At 36.6% G+C, this 19,530-nt stretch overlaps 1 protein-coding gene across 2 annotated transcripts in view; it reads right to left on the bottom strand.

The window, feature by feature from the left end:
• The window catches only part of LOC144973258 (PDZ and LIM domain protein 3-like), a 32,891-nt gene extending 13,670 nt beyond the window's left edge, over window positions 1–19,221 (bottom strand). Inside the window, exons 1-2 of one of the 2 annotated variants that reach the window (XM_078915487.1) lie at window positions 18,849–19,221; window positions 2,462–2,613 (exon numbers count right to left, since the gene is read on the bottom strand). In XM_078915487.1, the coding sequence (XP_078771613.1) occupies window positions 2,462–2,613; window positions 18,849–18,977 (281 nt within the window). In that variant the 5' untranslated portion in view covers window positions 18,978–19,221. The remainder of the gene's footprint in view (window positions 1–2,461; window positions 2,614–18,848) is intronic. The other variant, XM_078915488.1, reaches the window with a different exon arrangement.
• Window positions 19,222–19,530: the final 309 nt, after the last annotated feature.

Genomic DNA, 19,530 nt, shown 5'->3' with positions numbered 1-19,530 from the left:
ACTAAAAATGCTAAAAATTATATCGATATTTCCAAATTTTGACCTATAGATCCCCTTAAAAATGCCCCTTCTTTCTGTTTCTATACCCCTGTCCGGAGGTAAAATAATTATGTTTTGAAAGACAGTGACTAGATATCTCCCTAATAGAGCAACACCTAACGCAACATTAGATATTGCTCTGATAGAGTGACTATGTAACAGTAGATATCGCTTCAACATTTTGTTAATCGCAAAAACAGAATCACTAAAAAAGGAAAACAACAGTATACCCTGGGGGTTTTTCTGCTAGTATGTAATTTACATTTTAAAATATCAAAACAGAAATAGCATAATTCATATTATGAAAAATTTCTTCTAGATAAACATTATTAAATATCTCCACAAGTTGGGCGGACCTGCACGGTAGTGAGTAGTGGTTAAGCTGTTTGACTCTTGATTGGAAGGTCCTGGGTTCAAATCCCAATGGGATATCTTATTTTTCAATATTAATTCTTTTTTTAACTTCGTTTTATCTGTTTTTTTTACTGGTACTAATTTTTTTTTATTCCTTTATCTTTTGAAGCTCATTTGTTGATTTGTTTATTTATCATTGTTCTTGTTCTTATTATTTTCTTCATTTTTTGTTTCGTGTCTGAACAGTCTCCCGTGGCTATTCGGACTCTAACTCCACCAATATACGTGCGCAAAATATGGGGGGAGTGGGGAGAGGCACCGTATGTGGGCAGAGGGTGGAAGTAATAAAGAAGTAGAACAGGGTTCCTACAGCAATTCCATTTTGAAATTCAAGGAGTTTTCAAGGTGATTTTTTTTTAATTCAAGGATAAAAACAACGAATTATCCCTTGGACGCTTTAGTTTCTCTGCTAAAGAGGACACTTCAATTTCTTAACTGCTGCTTCCACGGCAGTGTAAGGGCCTCAAGTTCACTTTCCGTCAACATAGCTAAAGATATCAATGCATTTGATTGAATGATAAAATTCATGGTATTCTAATACTCTGCCTTTGCTGTCATTTTGTCAGCTATTTTTTTTTTCAAGATCTGAAATGGTGATGTGGTGTATGTAGTAGTAGCATTAGGGATGGTGATGTAGTTGTTGTTGTAGTAGTGGTGGTAGAGATTGTGATGTGATAGTGGTTGTAGTAGTGGTGGTGGTAGGGATGGTGAGGTGATGGTGGTTGTAGTAGTGGTGGTAGGGATGGTGATATGATGGTGGTTGTAGTAGTGGTGGTAGGGATGGTGATGTGATGGTGGTTGTAGTAGTGGTGATAGGGATGGTGATATGGTAGTGGTTGTAGTTGTGGTGGTAGGGATGGTGATGTTGTGCTGGTTGTAGTAGTGGTGGTAGGGATGGTTATGCGATAGAGGGTATTGTAGTAGTAGTGTTGGTAAGGATGGTGCTGTGGCAGAGGTTGTTGTAGTAGTGGTGGTACGCATGGTGATGTGGTGGTGGTTGTAGTAGTGATGGTTGTGAAGGCAACGTGGTGGTGGTTGTTGTAGTGGTGGTGGTGGTTGTTGTAGTGGTAGTAGTGATGGTAGGGATGGTGATGTAATGGTGGTTGTAGTAGTGGTCATGGGGATGGTGATGTGATGGTGGTGGTTGTAGTTGAGGTGGTAGGGATGATGATGTGGTGGTTGTGGTTGTAGTAGTAGTGGTCGGTTTGGTGATGTGGTGATGGTGGTTGTAGTTGTGGTTGTTGTAGTAGTGGTGGTAGGGCAGGGATGATGATGATTTGGTTGTATTTGTAGTTGTAGTGATGTTAGGGATGGTGATGTGATGGTGGTTGATGTAGTAGTAGTGGTGGTAAGGATGGTGATGTGGTGGTGGTTTTTGAAGAAGGAGTGGTGGTAGGGATTAAGTGGTTGTGGTTGTTGTAGTAGAACTGTGGTGGGAGGGATGGTGATGTGGTGGGGGTTGTTGTAGTAGTGGTGGTAGGGATGGTGATGTGATAGCTTTGTAGTATTGGTCGTAGGCATGGTGATGTGGCGGTGGTTGTAGTAGTGGTTGTAAGGATGGTGATGCGGTAGTGGTTATTGTAGTAGTAATGTTGGTAGAGATGGTGATGTGGTGGTCGTTGTTGTAGTAGTGGTGGTAGGGATGGTGATGTGATGGTGGTTGTAGTAGTGGTGATGGGGATAGTGATGTGGTGGTGGTGGTTGTAGTAGTGGTGGTAGGGATGGTGATGTGATGGTGGTTGTAGTAGTGGTGATGGGGATAGTGATGTGGTGGTGGTGGTTGTAGTAGTGGTGGTAGGGATGGTGATGTGGTGGTTGTAGCAGTAGTGCTGGTAGCGATGGTTATGTGGTGGTGGTGCTCGACTCAAGGGAAGGAACCGGGGATGATATACTCGAGACGTCATCGGCATTCGGTCTATCCCTTTTTCTCTGGTATTCAAAATATCGTTGCTAACCATGACTCCATGTTGCTAACATAGCTTGAATTGTCGAACACTTTAGTACTGACCTGTCAATAAGCATGACAATTTGGTTTCCGGACCGGATTATTTCCCCCTTGGCCTCGTCATGGGTCATTTGATCAGAGTTGGCGTCATTGATTTTCAAAATGGCGTCTCCTGGCTTGAGACCACAATGCTCTGACACAGAATTAGGATTGACCTGGTGAAGAAATTCAAAAATGTATGTGAATGTGTGGTGATCCGACAGAAGCTGTCAAAAAATTATTAGATATTCGAATAGAGGTAACATTTCTGTACAAAATGCAGCTTGAATTTTGTTATTATCTTATTTAGCGCCGAAGTTATTCACATTTGAAGGGAGGGAGGTAAAAAAAATATTTAAAAAACGGAGAAAATCGCGTCTAAAGACATGGCACACTTATAAACTACAATATTAAAAAAAAATTACAGTCACATTATTTTATCATCACAACAGCACATTCATACTCAAAATAATAATAATAATAATAATAATAATAATAATAATAATAATAATAATAATAATAATAATAATAATAATAATAATAATAATAATAATGATTTACAAGACCAAAATAAAATCATCTCCCAAAACTGTAACTGTACATTCGACTGTTTCCCTCTCAGCTAGGGTATCCGGCCAGGGCCAGGACAAAACCAAGTAATCTCACCCCAAGACAAAAGCAGAGAGCATGTTGGAAAACAGATATAGGGGGATAGAAGACACTGTAAGTGCCTCCCTGCCCACTATGGGAGGCCGAGTGGATCAGTTAAGAAATAGAAAGAGAATGCAATCTGCCAGCCATTGCATCATCAATTGGGCAAGTATTTTCTACTGTATTGTAGCAGAGGTGGTCTTCTGGTCAAACAGTTCTCTGTTCGGTTCGTCTGACGGGTAACACACACAAACAATCACACACACACACACACACACACACACACATATATATATATATATATATGTATGTATATATATATATATATACATACATACATACGCGCGCACATACAAAGACGACACGTGTGAGCGCGCGCGCACACACACATAGTGAACAATAAACAGTGACGCAGGCTTACAAGGGACCGTTTTAAATGAAATGTTAATGTTTAAGAGACACGGACCAGTCCAGTTATGTGAATACAATTTTATATTGTTAACAATCATCGAGAAATTATGATTTTGATCAAATCTACTCAGAATAATTTGTATTACATTTAAATATAATAAATGCCATTGTCTTGTTGTTTTCTGAGCGAAGATTAGGGGAATTAGTTCTCACCATTTTCTCAATGAGACTATAAATGTTTAAGCGTGCACACAATTATGAGTGCTGGTGCTATTGATCTGGCGGACAAAATTAGTGAGTATAATACTTAAACGCAAAGTCAATTTTGAAGAGAAAATCGCTATGTGTCGCTTGTAGCAGAGACAAACTAAAAGAGCGTTCAACGTTCATCGTAGGAGCTATGACGATCTTAGCTCTGTCACGGGCTGTGAGCAAGTACGATATATTACATTAGAGATGACAGCGGTAATTAATGTGGGAACGGACAGCGGTGAGAAGTGCGTGTAATTAAGTAGGACATACTTAAGTAATTGTGGTAGTTGTGTAGGTGGTGGGTGAGGTGAGAAATGAACGAGGAATTAATGTGTGTTAAGTTAAACGTTTTGGTTTCATTAAAAAAATATATATATATCCAACTCGACGATAATATTTTAACTGTTTATACCAACAGCGATGCCACTCCAACTACAACAAAGCCCGGGTCGTCTCAATTTCAATTTTTTTTTTTACATCAAAACTTCTCCCATCGATTACCCTGACATTACCTCAAAAACCCATCTGTTTTGACAGGGAGCAATAACATAAAAGAAATTCAGTCTCGCCATCGGAGAGTTTGGAGTGGCGGGGGTGGGTAGAGATGTCTCAGTAGGTAGAGCACTCAGTTCCCGCGCAAAGCGATCGAGATCGATCCGGGGTGCAGTCGAGATTTTTTTTGTTTGTTTTTTTTGGACACTCCGTCCATCCAACAGTGATTGGGTGTTTGGTTCTAGCTGCAAGTAATTTGCTGTAGACAAGCGTTCTATCATAAGAAGAGTAAGCAATTGTTATCATCTGTTTATCGCTATAGAAACCGGAATATATGATGATTCTTCTTCCTCTTCTTCTTCTTCTTCTTCTTCTTCTTCTTCTTCTTCTTCTTCTTCTTCGTCATCATCATGACCATGATCATGATCATCATCATCACCATCATTACCATGATCATATTTCTTTATCCCATTTTCTAATGAAAGTGGTAAATGAGATAACGATGATATTATGTAGACAAGGAAAGAACGAATTCACATAATAGGATTCCACAGTCTGACGTCACGTCCGCCTAGCAACGAACCGGCTGGCTCTAAACAAAAAAATCCGTGCTTGGTCCGGGAAAGGAATAATTGGAAAATCGCTCAAAAAACAATTTTTATCTTAAATATGGTCCAGTGTTTTGTACCAGATTGTCTGCACCAGTCAGAGAGTCACTCCTGCAAGTTTTACAGATTTCCAAATGGAGAGGCAGACAACAAATTGAGGAAAAAGTGGATCACTTTAGTCAGGTAAGCACGCACGCCTCGTCGAACATTTGATAGAGTTCGTAGTCTAGATCTAGGTCAAGTTCTAGCTTACGTAGACCTATATTTTATGATTAAAGTGTATATTTTATAAATAAAAATACATTCCAAACTAGGTTTTTATTGAAGTTGAAGCAAAAATGATATCTCAATCTACACGTTTTGATGCTGAGGCTGATAGATAAACTATGAACTGAATGAGAGTTCAGTTCTACTGATAAGTGATAATTTTTTTAAAAGGAGAAAAATAGAAGAAAGAGAAGAAAATATTTGTTAAAATCTTACTTTAAACTCGATACCTTTATGGCAAAATGAAAATAAATAAATAAAACAACGGAACCTTCCCCCCCCCCCCCCCCCCCCCCCCCCCCTCACGCAGATATTTCTCTCTCTCTCTCTCTCTCTCTCTCTCTCTCTCTCTCTCTCTCTCTCTCTCTCTCTCTCTCACTTTCCTCTTTTTTGGAAAGTTTCTCTGATTCTCTGCCATGCCTCCCCTCCCCGACAGCCGAGGTGGCAACTCTGTGTGAACAAAGCAAGATGGCGGCAGGGACCTCTCTCCTTTACCAATGCCCGATTGTTGACACTCCAACGTTTTCATCACCGCACTGGCCAGTACAGTACTGACTGAAATAAATAGAAAACGCCAGTCTTGCCCCACTCAATCCCAAGATCAACTTTAAATGTGTAAATTTAAGAATTCATATTTTTATATACCTAGTCAAAATCATCAAAAGAAGTAATGAGGAAGGGCGACATTTTGCTGAATGTGCGATTTCATAAAAGACAGGCGAGAGACCCACCAGTAACCTAGTCTCTTGCACACCTTTGATTTATCATGCATTGAGCTGGTGTCAAACAAGATAGTCTAAAACAAAGTACTTATCAAATTAAATAATATCAATATGCCCAACAGAATTACTGTTTTTTTTTTAATCTTTTCTTTTCAGGAGAAAGGACAAAAGATCCAACATCATCATCAAGAGTGTGTTCTTGTCACTTCAGAGATGGTGACAAAGCCAACCTCCCTGAATTGTTTGACAGAAATAAAAATAAATTATTTCCATCAGAGCCAGAAAGAAAGAAAAGAAAAGTGACACAAGGAATTCCCACCCCATCTCAATTGGCACCAACATCAAGAAGACCACCACCACCACCACCGCCACCATCATCATCATCATGATGATGATCATCATCATCATCATCACCATCATCATCATCATCATCATCATCATCATCATCATCATCATCATCATCATCATCATCATCATCATCAGCTCAACTCTCTTCATCATCATCACAAAGTCCCACCTTTAAAAAAAACCAGATTCCTCATCATCATTATTTTCCTCCTCATCATCATCCTCATCATCATTATCTTCTCCCTCATCATCATCTCAACTCTCGTCACCATCATCACAGGATTCCATCTTTAAAAAAAACAGATTGTAGAACAAGTGAGGATATTTTAAATAGAACAATAAATTTAATTCAAGAACAAGAAATTACAGACAAACATAAGGGAATAGCTAGCTTTAAAAAAAACAAACTTAGTTAGATTCAATGCACTTACACTGTTTCAAGCCTTACAGAAAAAGTTCTTCGAATGGAGACAGGTGTACATTCTTTTAAAATATTTAATATTATTGTTCAATAAGTTGAGTGCTTTAGAGGTAACATTATTTATTATAGTGGATGGGAAGTTCAGGAAGAGACCGTGGCATTAAAAGATAAAATTTTCATTACACTTATGAAACTTAGACAGAACTACACTAACCTTCATATTTCACAATTGTTTAGCGTTAGTGAAAGTACTATAACAAATATTATACAAACTTTTATTCATGTTTTACATAAGGCATAAGCTTCTCTTTGAAAACGTTATGAAGGTTACATGCCCTTCTAGAGATAAAAATAAACTATCAGCTCCATCATCATTTTTAAGATTTCTAAATTGCAGAATGATCATTGATTGTACAGATGACCAAATTGCTATTCCTAAAGAAATGGATAAAACACCGGTTAACTTATTCTTCTTATAGGTCCATGAATTCTGTTAAAGCTCTTGTTGGTGTGAGTCCAAATGGTGTGATAAATTTTGTTTCTAAACTTTTATCCAGGGTCTGTCTCGGATAAGGTCATTGTACAAAATTGTGGATTACTAAAACTTTTAATTTTAAGCCCTGGAGATTTAATTTTAGCAGATAAAGGTTTCCTGATTCAAGATATTTTACCTCAAGGAGTAATGTAAATATCCCTCCCTTTTTACATAATAAATTTACTGAAAATGAGATTTTATTAACAAAAGAAATTGCTTCATGTAGAATTCATGTTGAGAGGGCTAATGGAAGACTGAAAAATGTTAACATCCTCTCATATATTCCAACCATGTTAAGAGAAACATCTGATATTATTTTTCAATTAGTTGCAGCACTTGTCAATCTCCAGTCTCTTCTTGTTAAGGAGACTGCATTTTGTTAGCTTTGCCATTTATTTTGTACAACACACATATTTTGTTCATCATCATCAAATCACCATTCAAAATAATGGTTTTGTAGGTCACCCATACATGATTTTACATGATAAACATGACAAATTATGGCATTGTTGTATCGATGTATGTTCAATGTCATTAACATTGTTAAATAAAATATGACAAATTAGTTTTGGACTGAATCAACCCAAGGCATCATCAAGATAGATCTGTGGAAGTAAAAGAATAAAAGATTCAAATTTAGAGCTGCGACCATGCTCAATAGACAAAAAACAAACAAACTAATAAAACGTCTGTTGTGGTCTTGTGGTATGACACTCGCTTTTAGATCAGAAGGTCCTGGGTTTGGGCCTCGCTCGGCGCATAGTTGAGTCCTTGGAGAAGGCTCTTTACTCACAATCTCTCACCGTACTCAGGTGTCAAATGAGTACCTGGCCCTTGTCAGCGTTGTCTCTGTCCGAAAAAATTGTAATATCGCCTAACAGGCATCATGTCCCGTCTTACATGTTAAATGTTGCTGTTGGCCAGGGACCTCTTGTAAAGCACTTTGAGCACATTTAGTCGATATTATGCTATATAAAAGCTCAATTAAAAAAAAATTAAGTGGTTCTTTCATTCATCTTGCTTTGTTGATGAAGGGGAAATCCGAAACCTCCATTTTATCTGTTTTCGTATATTAAATTGAAGTTCACATTCAATTTCACAATGTTATTGATCTCTTCGAGTTTCAAGCAGCAACATTTACATTACACCTTAACCCAATAGGAAGTTTAGTTTACCGTGACTAACACTGGTCTAAATAAATAAATAAAATTCCCTTTATTCATCCCATAGAGGAAATTTGTCTCTAGGGTCTATTCCCAGGGAAGACTGGAATAACCGCGGTGCAGCGCCGCAAATTGAGCTAGGGCGAGGTGACTTGCTCAAGGCCACACAGCGCAGCGGCGGGTGAACGAACTCGGTACCTTTCGGGTACGAAGCAAAGACCGTACCGCTGATCCACGCTGCCCCTATGCCTACCACATGAAGTATAATAAAATGTCCAGCGTGATTGGTGATTGTGATGCTCATACTCATATGAGTATTATAATAAAGGTTACAATACGATACTAAATAGTATGTCGTAGACTATAGTCAATTGCAACGAAAATTAGCGAAGCAAGACCTCAAAGTCAAAGACTCAAAGTCCGTGGTCCATAAGATAAAAACACAATGATTCAATGACTCTCTCTCTCTCTCTCTCTCTCTCTCTCTCTCTCTCTCTCTCTCTCTCTCTCTCTCTCTCTCTCTCTCTCTCTCTCTCTCTCTCTCTCTCTAACCAAAATCGAACGTAAACAGTAAAATCTTTCCATTGGATATACTAAATCAACTTAAACTCAAAGTAAACTGATTATTATCCAACAGTAGTTTTACGGGGATGTGAGATTTTGAGAGTGAGAGTCAGAAGACGAAATGACTAACCTTCACAGAATACTCTTTATTCTTCGTGCTGGCTTGAACTTTGCGAACATCATGCCATCTGAGTAAGTGAAAGTCAAAACATGACCTGACTGATGATGATTTTCACCTCGCGAGACACTTTTATGCTCATTGGAGAAGTATTTCATAAGGGCGGAGATGGAAATAAAGTTAGTGTCGCCATTTTTCTCGACTGTTTAGAGCCAGTCGGTTCGTTACCATGCGTTGCTGCGCGGGATGACGTCACGACTTTTGAAGACAATTTAGCTGGCTCAAAACATTTGGATAAGTACATGCACCTAATTACCATCAAGTACACGCAACCACAAACACACATACATACATACACACACACAAACACACATACACACACCAGCATTCACAAATATACATTAAGACACGGACCTACTACTTAAAAAATATACAGCAATCACACATATGCACACACAAGCACATACACACAGTCACGCACACACACGCGCACACACACACATAAACACAGAGAGTGAAGGGAGAGAGAGAGAGAGAGCGAGAGAGAGAGAGAGAGAGAGAGAGAGAGAGAGATGAACACTCTTTCTCGCTTTCCGACTCCCTCGCTCTGTGTGAGAGAGAGAAAGAGAGAGTGAGAGAGAGAGAGAGAAAGAGAGAGAGAGAAGAGAGAGACAGAGAGAGAGAGGAGAGAGTATGTATCTGTGTGTGTGTGTGTTTGTGTGTGTGTGTGTGTGTGTGTGTTTTGTGATACACATGCATTAAAGAGCATAATATAAATATAATCGGTGCATTCAGTAAATAAATAACCTTAGATAAGTCGGTGGGTAACTCGCAGGTAAAGGACACCAAGAGCAAGGTTTAATCTACGCCCCATTTTGTACCGTCTTGGAACCTGTGGTAAAATAAGCAAAGGGGAAGGCTATCGTGGAAAATTACTTACAATAATAAATACTGTTAATATTGACCGACACTTCCTTCCTATTTTTTGTATGGAATAAATAACAATGTGAAATTGAATGTAAGTCTCGATTAAATGAACGAAAACAGATGAGGACGTTTCGGGCTTCCCCTTTATCAACAAAACAGGATGAATGATGCACTATAGACGACTGAGATAATATGTGATAATGGCGTTGTTAATGTATATATATATATATATATATAATATATATATATATATATATATATATATATATATATACATACATACAAGTTCAAGTTTTGTTTGGTTAGTTTTATCTAATGGGGTCTAGTTCCTTTCCTTGTTTGTTTTGTTTGTTTTTAAGGGTTTTACGGCGCTTGCAACACATTTAGGTTATATTAGCGCCAGTAAAAAGGAAGAAAATGGGATAGTAAAAAGTTCTAGAATTACAATTAAAGTACCCAAGAAAAAGTAAGACAAAGGGTATCTGAGAACAAATAGGGATCAGATGTAGATTCCAAGAGCATACCACCAATGTACTTAGTTTGAAATCACCTACAAGTCTCATCCAGACACAAGCACAAAATCCAACAAAGAGGAATACACTCAAATGCTTACATTATACATTCAAAATAAAAATAATAATACATAACAGAGAGATGATTTACAAGGAAAAAATATCATCTCCCAAAACAATAACTATGCATTTGACTGTTTCCCTCCCAGCTAGGACTCCGGCCAGAGCCAGGACAAAACCAAGTAATCTCATTCCAAGACAAAGACAGAAAGCATGTTGGAAAACAGATATAAGGGGATAGAAGACACAGTATGTACCTCCCTGCCCGCTATGGGAGGTCAGGATCCCCACCCAGAGTTCCTTTCCTGGTTGACACGAACAGCTGCTTCAAAATTGGACATTGGTTTATTGATAGCCTGTTAGCTATATAGAATTAGACCTATCTAAAGCCCTGAACCTGAAAATATCCGTGGCATTACTGACACGGTCCGTAGGGTATGCTCTGTCGTACTCTAAACAAAAGCAAAAACAAAAACAAAACAAACCAAAAAAAAAAAACAAAACAAAAAAAAAAAAAACATGTATTTAAAATTTTGATTATAAAACTCATCCCAATACGATCGGATCCAGGAGTTTTGAATGAAGTCAGTTTAATCGAGATATTGAAACGAGTTTCAGGGCAAACTTGAATGCGTTCTTTCTTATATTTGTTTTCTTTTCCGATGTTTCGAGCAAAGGAGTGTGGGGAACTAATTTTATGCACGGCCTTCTGTCTATTTACTTCCTTCCCCACCGGCCACCCACTCCGTCCTGCCGAATCTGATCTTATCCCTTCTTCCTGAAGGATTTTTGGATTATACAACAATAGCAGCATCAAAAACATAAAACATAAACAAATATAGCAACATCAGTGACAACAACAAAAACAATTGTATAAAAATAAAACAATCAAAAACATGTGATAAAAAATAACCCCCGGAGTGATGGACCGGCATGGGGAACAACAATATCAATCACACCAAAAAAAAACACAAAAAAAAAAAAACCAAACAAACAAACAAAAAAAAAACAAACAAAAAACACACACACAACAACAACAATAACAACAGCAATATCGAAAATTTTAATTCTCGAACAATTTGTTGTTGGCTGAATAAGAATTGTGTTGGAAATTTTGATGTTCTATTTGGATTAACCAAATTTCATTGTTTAGGTTGCAAATTGCAGTTTCCCTCGGAATCGGGAAATATGTTAACTGCTGCTTTAATTTCAATCACCAGGTCGGTAGTTTATTAAAATGATGACTGTATGTTTATGAGACTGTTTATTATATGTATCCTAAATCGAATATGTTCTAATCAAATTATCTCGCACTAAAGCATTTGTTATGACGCTTTCCTGATCTTATAATATCCTATAGCAGTCCAAACATTTTTTTTTTTTTTTTTGTTGCAGTTGGACAATTCCAATGTCCGGATGAATAGGCGTTTTTCTGGTGCATCCACCCAAAATTAATCTGGTGCCACGCTGAACCAACCAAAATACATACACAAGCGGTGTGTTCTTATTGTGGATTAATGCAAACGACGCCGAGTTCTCTTATCTCTCAAGACCAGAGACATGCAACATACTGTGCTGCCTTGCCTCACGACAAAACGCTTTCTCATTATGGCCAAGACATCTTGCTTCAAATTTAATTTCATTAAGATGACCCTCAAGGTTTTAACAACAACAACAAAAATAAATATATAAATAATTTTTTAAATTTTATTTTTGATTCCAAAATATTAACTGTCAAGTACTAAACGCTTTACAAGGAAACATTAAATAAATCACTACCTTAATGGGTCATAAACGATGACGACGACATGATAATAACCATATCATCACCAATATTACTATTATTATTATCATCATCATCATCATCATCATAAGTATTCTTATTATTAGCATTATTATTAGCGTTATCATTATTATTATTAGCGTTATCATCATTATTATTATTATTATTATTATTATTATTATTATTATTATTATTATTATTATTATTATTATTAGCGTTATCATTATTATTATTATTATTATTATTATTATTATTATTATTATTATTATTATTATTATCATTATTATTATCATTATTATTATTATTATCATTATTATCATCATCATCATAATTCATCACTATAGGACAAAAGAATGAAGAAACTCTTTGACGTCATCGCCTTCCATGGTGTAAATCAACCGTGAAATTGTGAGTCATGTGGGACGGCCAAGGCTGACTGATTCATCCAGTCTTTGGGTTATTATCCAAACTTCTTGCTTTACTTCATAATATGTAGTAGCTTTGACAAGAGATAACCCGAAGAAAGCGTGTTTCATGCGGCCATCCTACCCTCAGTCTATAACAGCGCTGATTTCTTCTGTCTAAAAACGACAACTAAATCATGATCGCACGATGCAGTCCAACAATCACAACGTAGACTACTGCTATTTACTGTTGCTGATTTTCTAAGAGAGAAATAGCTTTGGAATGTCCGCGTAGTCCCAAGTTTATCTTGATATCGGTGGTGTCATTTATTGTGTCAACGTCCGGACAATAAAAAATAATCAGATGTCTTAATCTCAATAAGCATGTGCTTATTAAATAATTATAATTAATAATTATATTTCTTTATAATAAATAATAATAATAATAATAATAAATAATAAATAATAATAATAATAATAATAATAATAATAATAATAATATAATAATTAATAATAATATTATATTATATATATAATTATATAATATATAATTAACTTAATATATTATTACTATTATTATATATATATTATATTATTATATATATTATATTATATATATATATTATTAAATATACTTATATATTACTATTATATATATATATTATATTACTTACTACTACTACTACTACTACTATCATACTATCTATACTACTATTATATATATACTATATATTACTTATTATTATATTATCTATATACTATATACTACTACACTACTACTAACTACATACTCTACACTTATTATTATATATATCTATATATCATATATACTTATATATATATATATATTATCTATACTATTATACTACTATACTACTACTATCATCTCTCATATATATATACTATATATCTATATACTATATATATATATACTTATTATTACTACTACTATATATATATATATCTATTATATATTATTATTATTATTATTATTATTATTATTATTATTATTATTATTATTATTATTATTATTATTAATTATTATTATATTATTATTATTATTATTATTATTATTATTATTATTATTATTATTATTATTATTATTATTATTATATATTAGTATATATTATTATTATTATTATTATGTTATTATTATTATTATTATTATTATTATTATTATTATTATTATTATTATTATTATTATTTTGTTATGCCAATGTTACTGAGTATCATTTAATGCAGGTTGATTTTGAGCTATTGACACACAATCGAATACGAAAGAGCCCTGCCCTGGCCTAAAGCACACATTCTTCCACCTCACTGTTCACTGGTGTCATTGACACGTTCAACCATTGAATCAAGGCTGTCTTGTACAGTTAAAATTAAATGTAAACAAAACAGAGCTGCCACTCCGACAACGCAATAATCGTCGATCAGATCAATAGGTGGATAGTCGATAAGTTTTCATCGCTCACATTACCAAAAGGGGATCACGGTAGCTAAATGGTTAAAGCACTTGTTCACAGGCAAACAATTTTTTTTTAATGTAAAAAGTTAAGATCACAAGTTGAGACAACATTTTGTTTTTGTTCACGTTTTCTGGTGCTTCTTTTATTCTTGTTCCGCTGCCTCCTGGCTGTTTTATTCTAGCCATCAATGATTAGGTATTTGGGTCTGATAGAAGATCTGCCCAAAAGTACTTTTCGATTGACTATCCAAAGGGTAGCGAGTAATTTTAACTGTGTATGGTTGAGATTAACTCAGACTCTATTTTTTTTTCTATGACCCTTATGGCTCTCAGGGTCATACGGAAGTACTATGCTGTACACTGGCGAAATACTATATTTTGTTTTCATCTTGACCAGTAAACATTTTCATCAAAAATCAAGAGGCTAAAGAAACCCTCGACTGGTCAAAAAGTTTCAAACCAGAGCCTTCAATGGGGTCTAAAGTTGTAGCTTTTTGGCAAATTTGGGACTCGGTCATTTAAATTGATCGATAGTAGAAGAAAAACTGTTCCGACCAAAAAGGTAAAATGTTCTGTCAGTGAACAGCAGTATCATTCCACACAAAAAGCCCGAGTTGGCAAGACAGGCCCTCAGTCTGAAAATTATTTCCCTTTTGGCACAATTTTGTGGACAAGGCGATGCCGATATTCAATAATCAAAAAGAGAGGGAATGGGGGATACCCCTCTCGAACGATACCCCTCTGTGTAGAGCCGAAATAAGTCACGGCAACCCTTGTAGGTAGCTTCCCTGACTTCGGACAGAGCTGCATAGACATGGGTCGTATGCTCAACTATTATAAATCTATATGTATATTACAATAGTTGAGGAGCAGCGTGGCTCAGCGGTATGGTCTTTGCTTCGTACCCGAAAGGTACCGAGTTCGATCACCCGCCGCTGCACTGTGTGGCCTTGAGCAAGTCACCTCGCCCTACCTCAATTTGTGGCGCTGCACTGCTGCTGACGCCTGGGTTAGTCCAGTCTTCCCAACAGACGAATTTCCCCTATAAGATGAACAAATGGAATTTTATTTTATTTTTGTTTATTTTCTGCGACCCGCACTAGATGGAAGTCGGTTTGGACGAATTTAATCCCTCGAGGGACGGTGACATTGACTCCTCGAAACTGGGGGAGAAGTTGCCAGGCTTCTCCACGAGCAAGAGGAGTCATTGGGTGGCAGCAATGGTGGCAGCGAATCGACTTATGTCGAGAACCGTTGTGGTCAAGAGCTCGAAACCGCAGAGCATCGAGTTGAACATTGCGCTGTGACGAAGCTTCCGGGCAGGTTCGCGACCGTATACGACTGCGGCGATGAGTTTGCGTCACGGATCATCATAACATAGTAGTATGACACCATTAGAAGCTGTTGTCGATATTCACAATAGGCCTATAACTTGCTCAGACACATGCATCAGCATGCCTGGGATAAAGTCAAGTTTAAAATACGAATGCCAGCATACAAGTGTGTTTACCCGATTGTAATGCATGTAGGTAACAGGTTGTGTGTGTGCTATCATCACCATCGCATAAGTACCTTCCATTTTTTAGTTCCTTATCGCAAACTTTGAAACTCTGCAGCGATGCATAAAATTTAATTTATTGAACAACACCGAGCATCGTGCCCAGTTGTGAACATCGCTCAAGATCGGGAAGGTTGTAAGGCCCAGCATCATTATGACTATGACACATAAACAAATGCTATGAACTAATGATGATAATTGCCAAGTTTGATCTTCAAGTAAACCGTACTCAACAGACTGCAATAAAAAAAAAAACTATATAAAAAAATAAACTTCTATCTTGCTATTTTTACTAAATAGCATTAAACGTACATGAGATTTGAAAGTGGCACACTGACTTAATTATCCGACCCTGGGTTGACACGATTCCAAAGGTAAAAAGCAATCATTACGGTCGGTTTAACGATACAAAAACTGAGATAAACTCCTGTTCCAAGGGTCTTGTACTTATTCTGAAACTGAATTTATTGTGTATTTATTTTTTTTAAAATCAAATCAGGTCAAGTTGACACCAGCACGGTTACATCGTGACACAAATATAAGGGGAGAGGTCGCTGACACGAGACATGTACTTATGTTTTCGCCTGTTATATTTCAAGGAGTAAGCAAGAAATAATTTGTATATTTTGTATCACAGGGTTTCGTGGACTAAACACTTTACTATAATCGTTTCTCCCGGAAAGTCAGTGAAAAAAAAAAATTGGGTTTCATTTTAACCAACCGATATTTGAAGTGAACGTTTTCTGACCAAATGTTTAAATGATAAATAATATGTAGGTTGTTAGTGTGAAAGGCCCCGAATCGAATTGAATGAACCATGAAAATGGAATGACGATGATGGAAATGGAACGTTGTGATGCTGTGCTTAACGTGATAGGACAAAAAATGACGACTAAGATGATGATGATGATGACGATGATGATGTGATGGTCATAATAACGAGAATGATGTTTTAATGAAGACGAGGAGTAGTTCAGACTACACACACACACACACACACATATATATATATATATTATATATATATATATATATATATATATATTATATATATATATTATATTTATATATATATATATATATATATATATATATATATATATATATATATATATATATATATATATGTATTATATATATATATATAATAAAAAATGTTTAATATTATGACAGTGTTTTGTGTAATTTGAATATTAAGCCGCCCATAAAAAGTTGGAAAGCCACAAACTAGGCACTCTAATCTGTTTTGCCTTTTCTTTTATCTCTTCCTCTGAGCAGTATTATTAGAAAGGTGTGGCTTTAACTAGGTCTTCACAATGGATGAGTAATATGTGCAATATAACACCCGATCATGGGTGAAAGTTACTCAATGATATTAATCCTGCAAAGGCAGGTGCTCAGAAAAAAAAATCCTGCAACTACCAATAAGAGGAAAAAACAGAAGTGCAGTTAATTATATTATTATACAGTTGCCGGTTTTTTTCATTTTCGAATTCCGGCCAGACAAAAAAAAAAAAACGGCGAGACCTCTTTTTCAAAAATAAAAATCCGGCCATGCCGGATTTTTCCGGCGAACTTTCACCCATGCACCCGATGTTACACATTACATAATGTTTACATTACAAAAATGTCGATGAGCGGGGGAGAGGGAAAGGGTTAAAAAAACATAAGCTTGAGAAAGGAGGAATGGAGTTGGTTCAGCGACATCTATAAAGTCGATTGGTTGGTTACGTTGTATGTGTGTGTGTGTGAGAGAGAGAGAGAGAGAGAGAGAGAGAGAGAGAGAGGAGAGAGAGAGAAAGAGAGAGAGAGAGAGTGAGAGAGATATGAGGGTATACAAACATGCACGTGCAAACATACGCACACGAACATACACACAGAGGGAGACATAAAGATGAGTATAGAAAGGAAGTCGGAATAGGAGTGAGATAGCATGACAGAAGGGAAGAAAGATAGATAGATAGATAGAGAGAGAGAGAGAGAGAGAGAGAGAGAGGTAGAGAGAGAGAGAGAGAAAGGGGGGGGGGGGGTTTAGAAAATTTGAGAATGCAGGGGGAGAGGGGTGAATGAATGAACGTGAGTGGAACCATTGTTTTGCACAGAGGCTGTTGTTAGAAATAGTAAGAGGCTCAATTTGGTAGGATGGTGTCCTTGGATCTTGGCTAAGGCACGTTACTTATAACAACGCACTGGACTCTGGTATGAAAGAAAGTGAGCCTGCCAATAGGGTAAAAATATTATTAATAAGTAATCTTGCCCAAAGAAAAAAAAAGTAGCGGCCATTTTAAGCACAGTGTAGTTAATACTGAAAATTTGACACCAATTTGAAATTCGAGCGCTATTGGATGAATTAAGTAAGATTTGAGGAACGTTCCATTTATCTATTTAAATTTATCGCGTTGTTAGTCTTTTCCAGTATTTCTTGGACTATGCTTCATATGTCTCGTTTAACCAATGACAAAGCGCTGGTGGGGTGTTGTAATTATTAGGACAAGTAATATGGGAGAAGGGGCAGAGGGGAAAACAGATCAGGCCCTCTATTTTCTGTTTAGGGGAGGGCGGTAAAAATAAATATTTCGTTTGTGCGCATTCATCAACACGAAAACACAGAAATGCCAATAAAATTTAGTGACAAATTAGGGAACAGGCACTGGTGTAAGACAAAAATCTGAAAGAGTATGTATTAAACAGTGCCAGACAAAGCAGAAAAAATAAAAGAAAAAACAATCCCCAAAAAATCAGCTGCCTTGACTGGGGATCGAACCTCAGACCTCCTGATTACCTCCTAAATTATCAAAGTATGTCTTCGTCCTCTTCCCTTTGCTCTGCCTGGTACTGTCCTACATGCTTTTCAGGTCTTCAATAAAATTATATATAAAATGCGTCATACACACATAGAGTTGTCAAACCATAAGCGCACAGTTTCACGTTATTTCTCTCTCTCTCTCTCTCTCTCTCTCTCTCTCTCTCTCTCTCTCTCTCTCTCTCTCTCTCTCTCTCTCTCTCTCTCTCTCTGTGTGTGTGTGTGTGTGTGTGTGTGTGTGTAGCCCATTGATGAGATTTAATTAGTACTTTTAATTATCGAATTTTAAATGCAATCAGTTTGATTCCCTGGTTTCAAGGTTGTAATTAACGATTCGCACTTACCGTCTGGATTGAGAGTGGTGTACTAAAGTCAATTCCTCCTTGAAGTCGGAACCCCCAAGGTGTGTTCTGGCCCGGTCGCATCAAATGAATCTGTAGTTTTTCACCTGGTTTGAATTCCACGTTGCTCATTTTGAAATAATACACAATATAATCACAGACGTTATGTATAATACAAAAAGTGTCTTTAGTATTATTGTAGCGTATATGCTATTTGAAGACAGATTGGGATATCCGTTAAATCTGAGAAAAGAATTTGATGACCTGACTCATTCGCCAGTCACTCGGCATTCAACACTCAACAACTCAACATGAAGAGGAGAAGGTGTGTTTGTATAGTAGAGAGTGTAGGTATTTGTAGATTGTGTGCTAATGTGCCACTGTGTGCTGCCCTGTCGGAAGCTTCGCGGACGACGAGAAACACGAGACGGGCTACCTTCTCTGTTTATTTTCAATCTTTGCACACGATACTGATGTGTTAGCTCAAAGGGGTTGCCCGAAAAATGCAGCCTATCTATTTTTGGCTCTTGCGTGCCATTTATTAAGGTGTGTGACCTAGTCTGGCCAGGTCAACATATTATTGTTTTGGGTCCTTTCATGGTGACTTTTACGAAATATCAAATCCATTGTTAACCGTTCCATAATACCTCTGTACATTCATATCGCTACATCATATCAAACGATC

The sequence above is a fragment of the Berghia stephanieae genome, chromosome 5 (genome assembly GCF_034508935.2).
Source record: "Berghia stephanieae isolate SIO BIC M18660-M18661 chromosome 5, UCSD_Bste_1.3, whole genome shotgun sequence".
In the NCBI taxonomy this organism is placed as follows: domain Eukaryota; kingdom Metazoa; phylum Mollusca; class Gastropoda; order Nudibranchia; family Aeolidiidae; genus Berghia; species Berghia stephanieae.
Note: the sequence above shows the minus strand (reverse complement) of the source record. Positions and strands in the feature narration are given on the sequence as shown.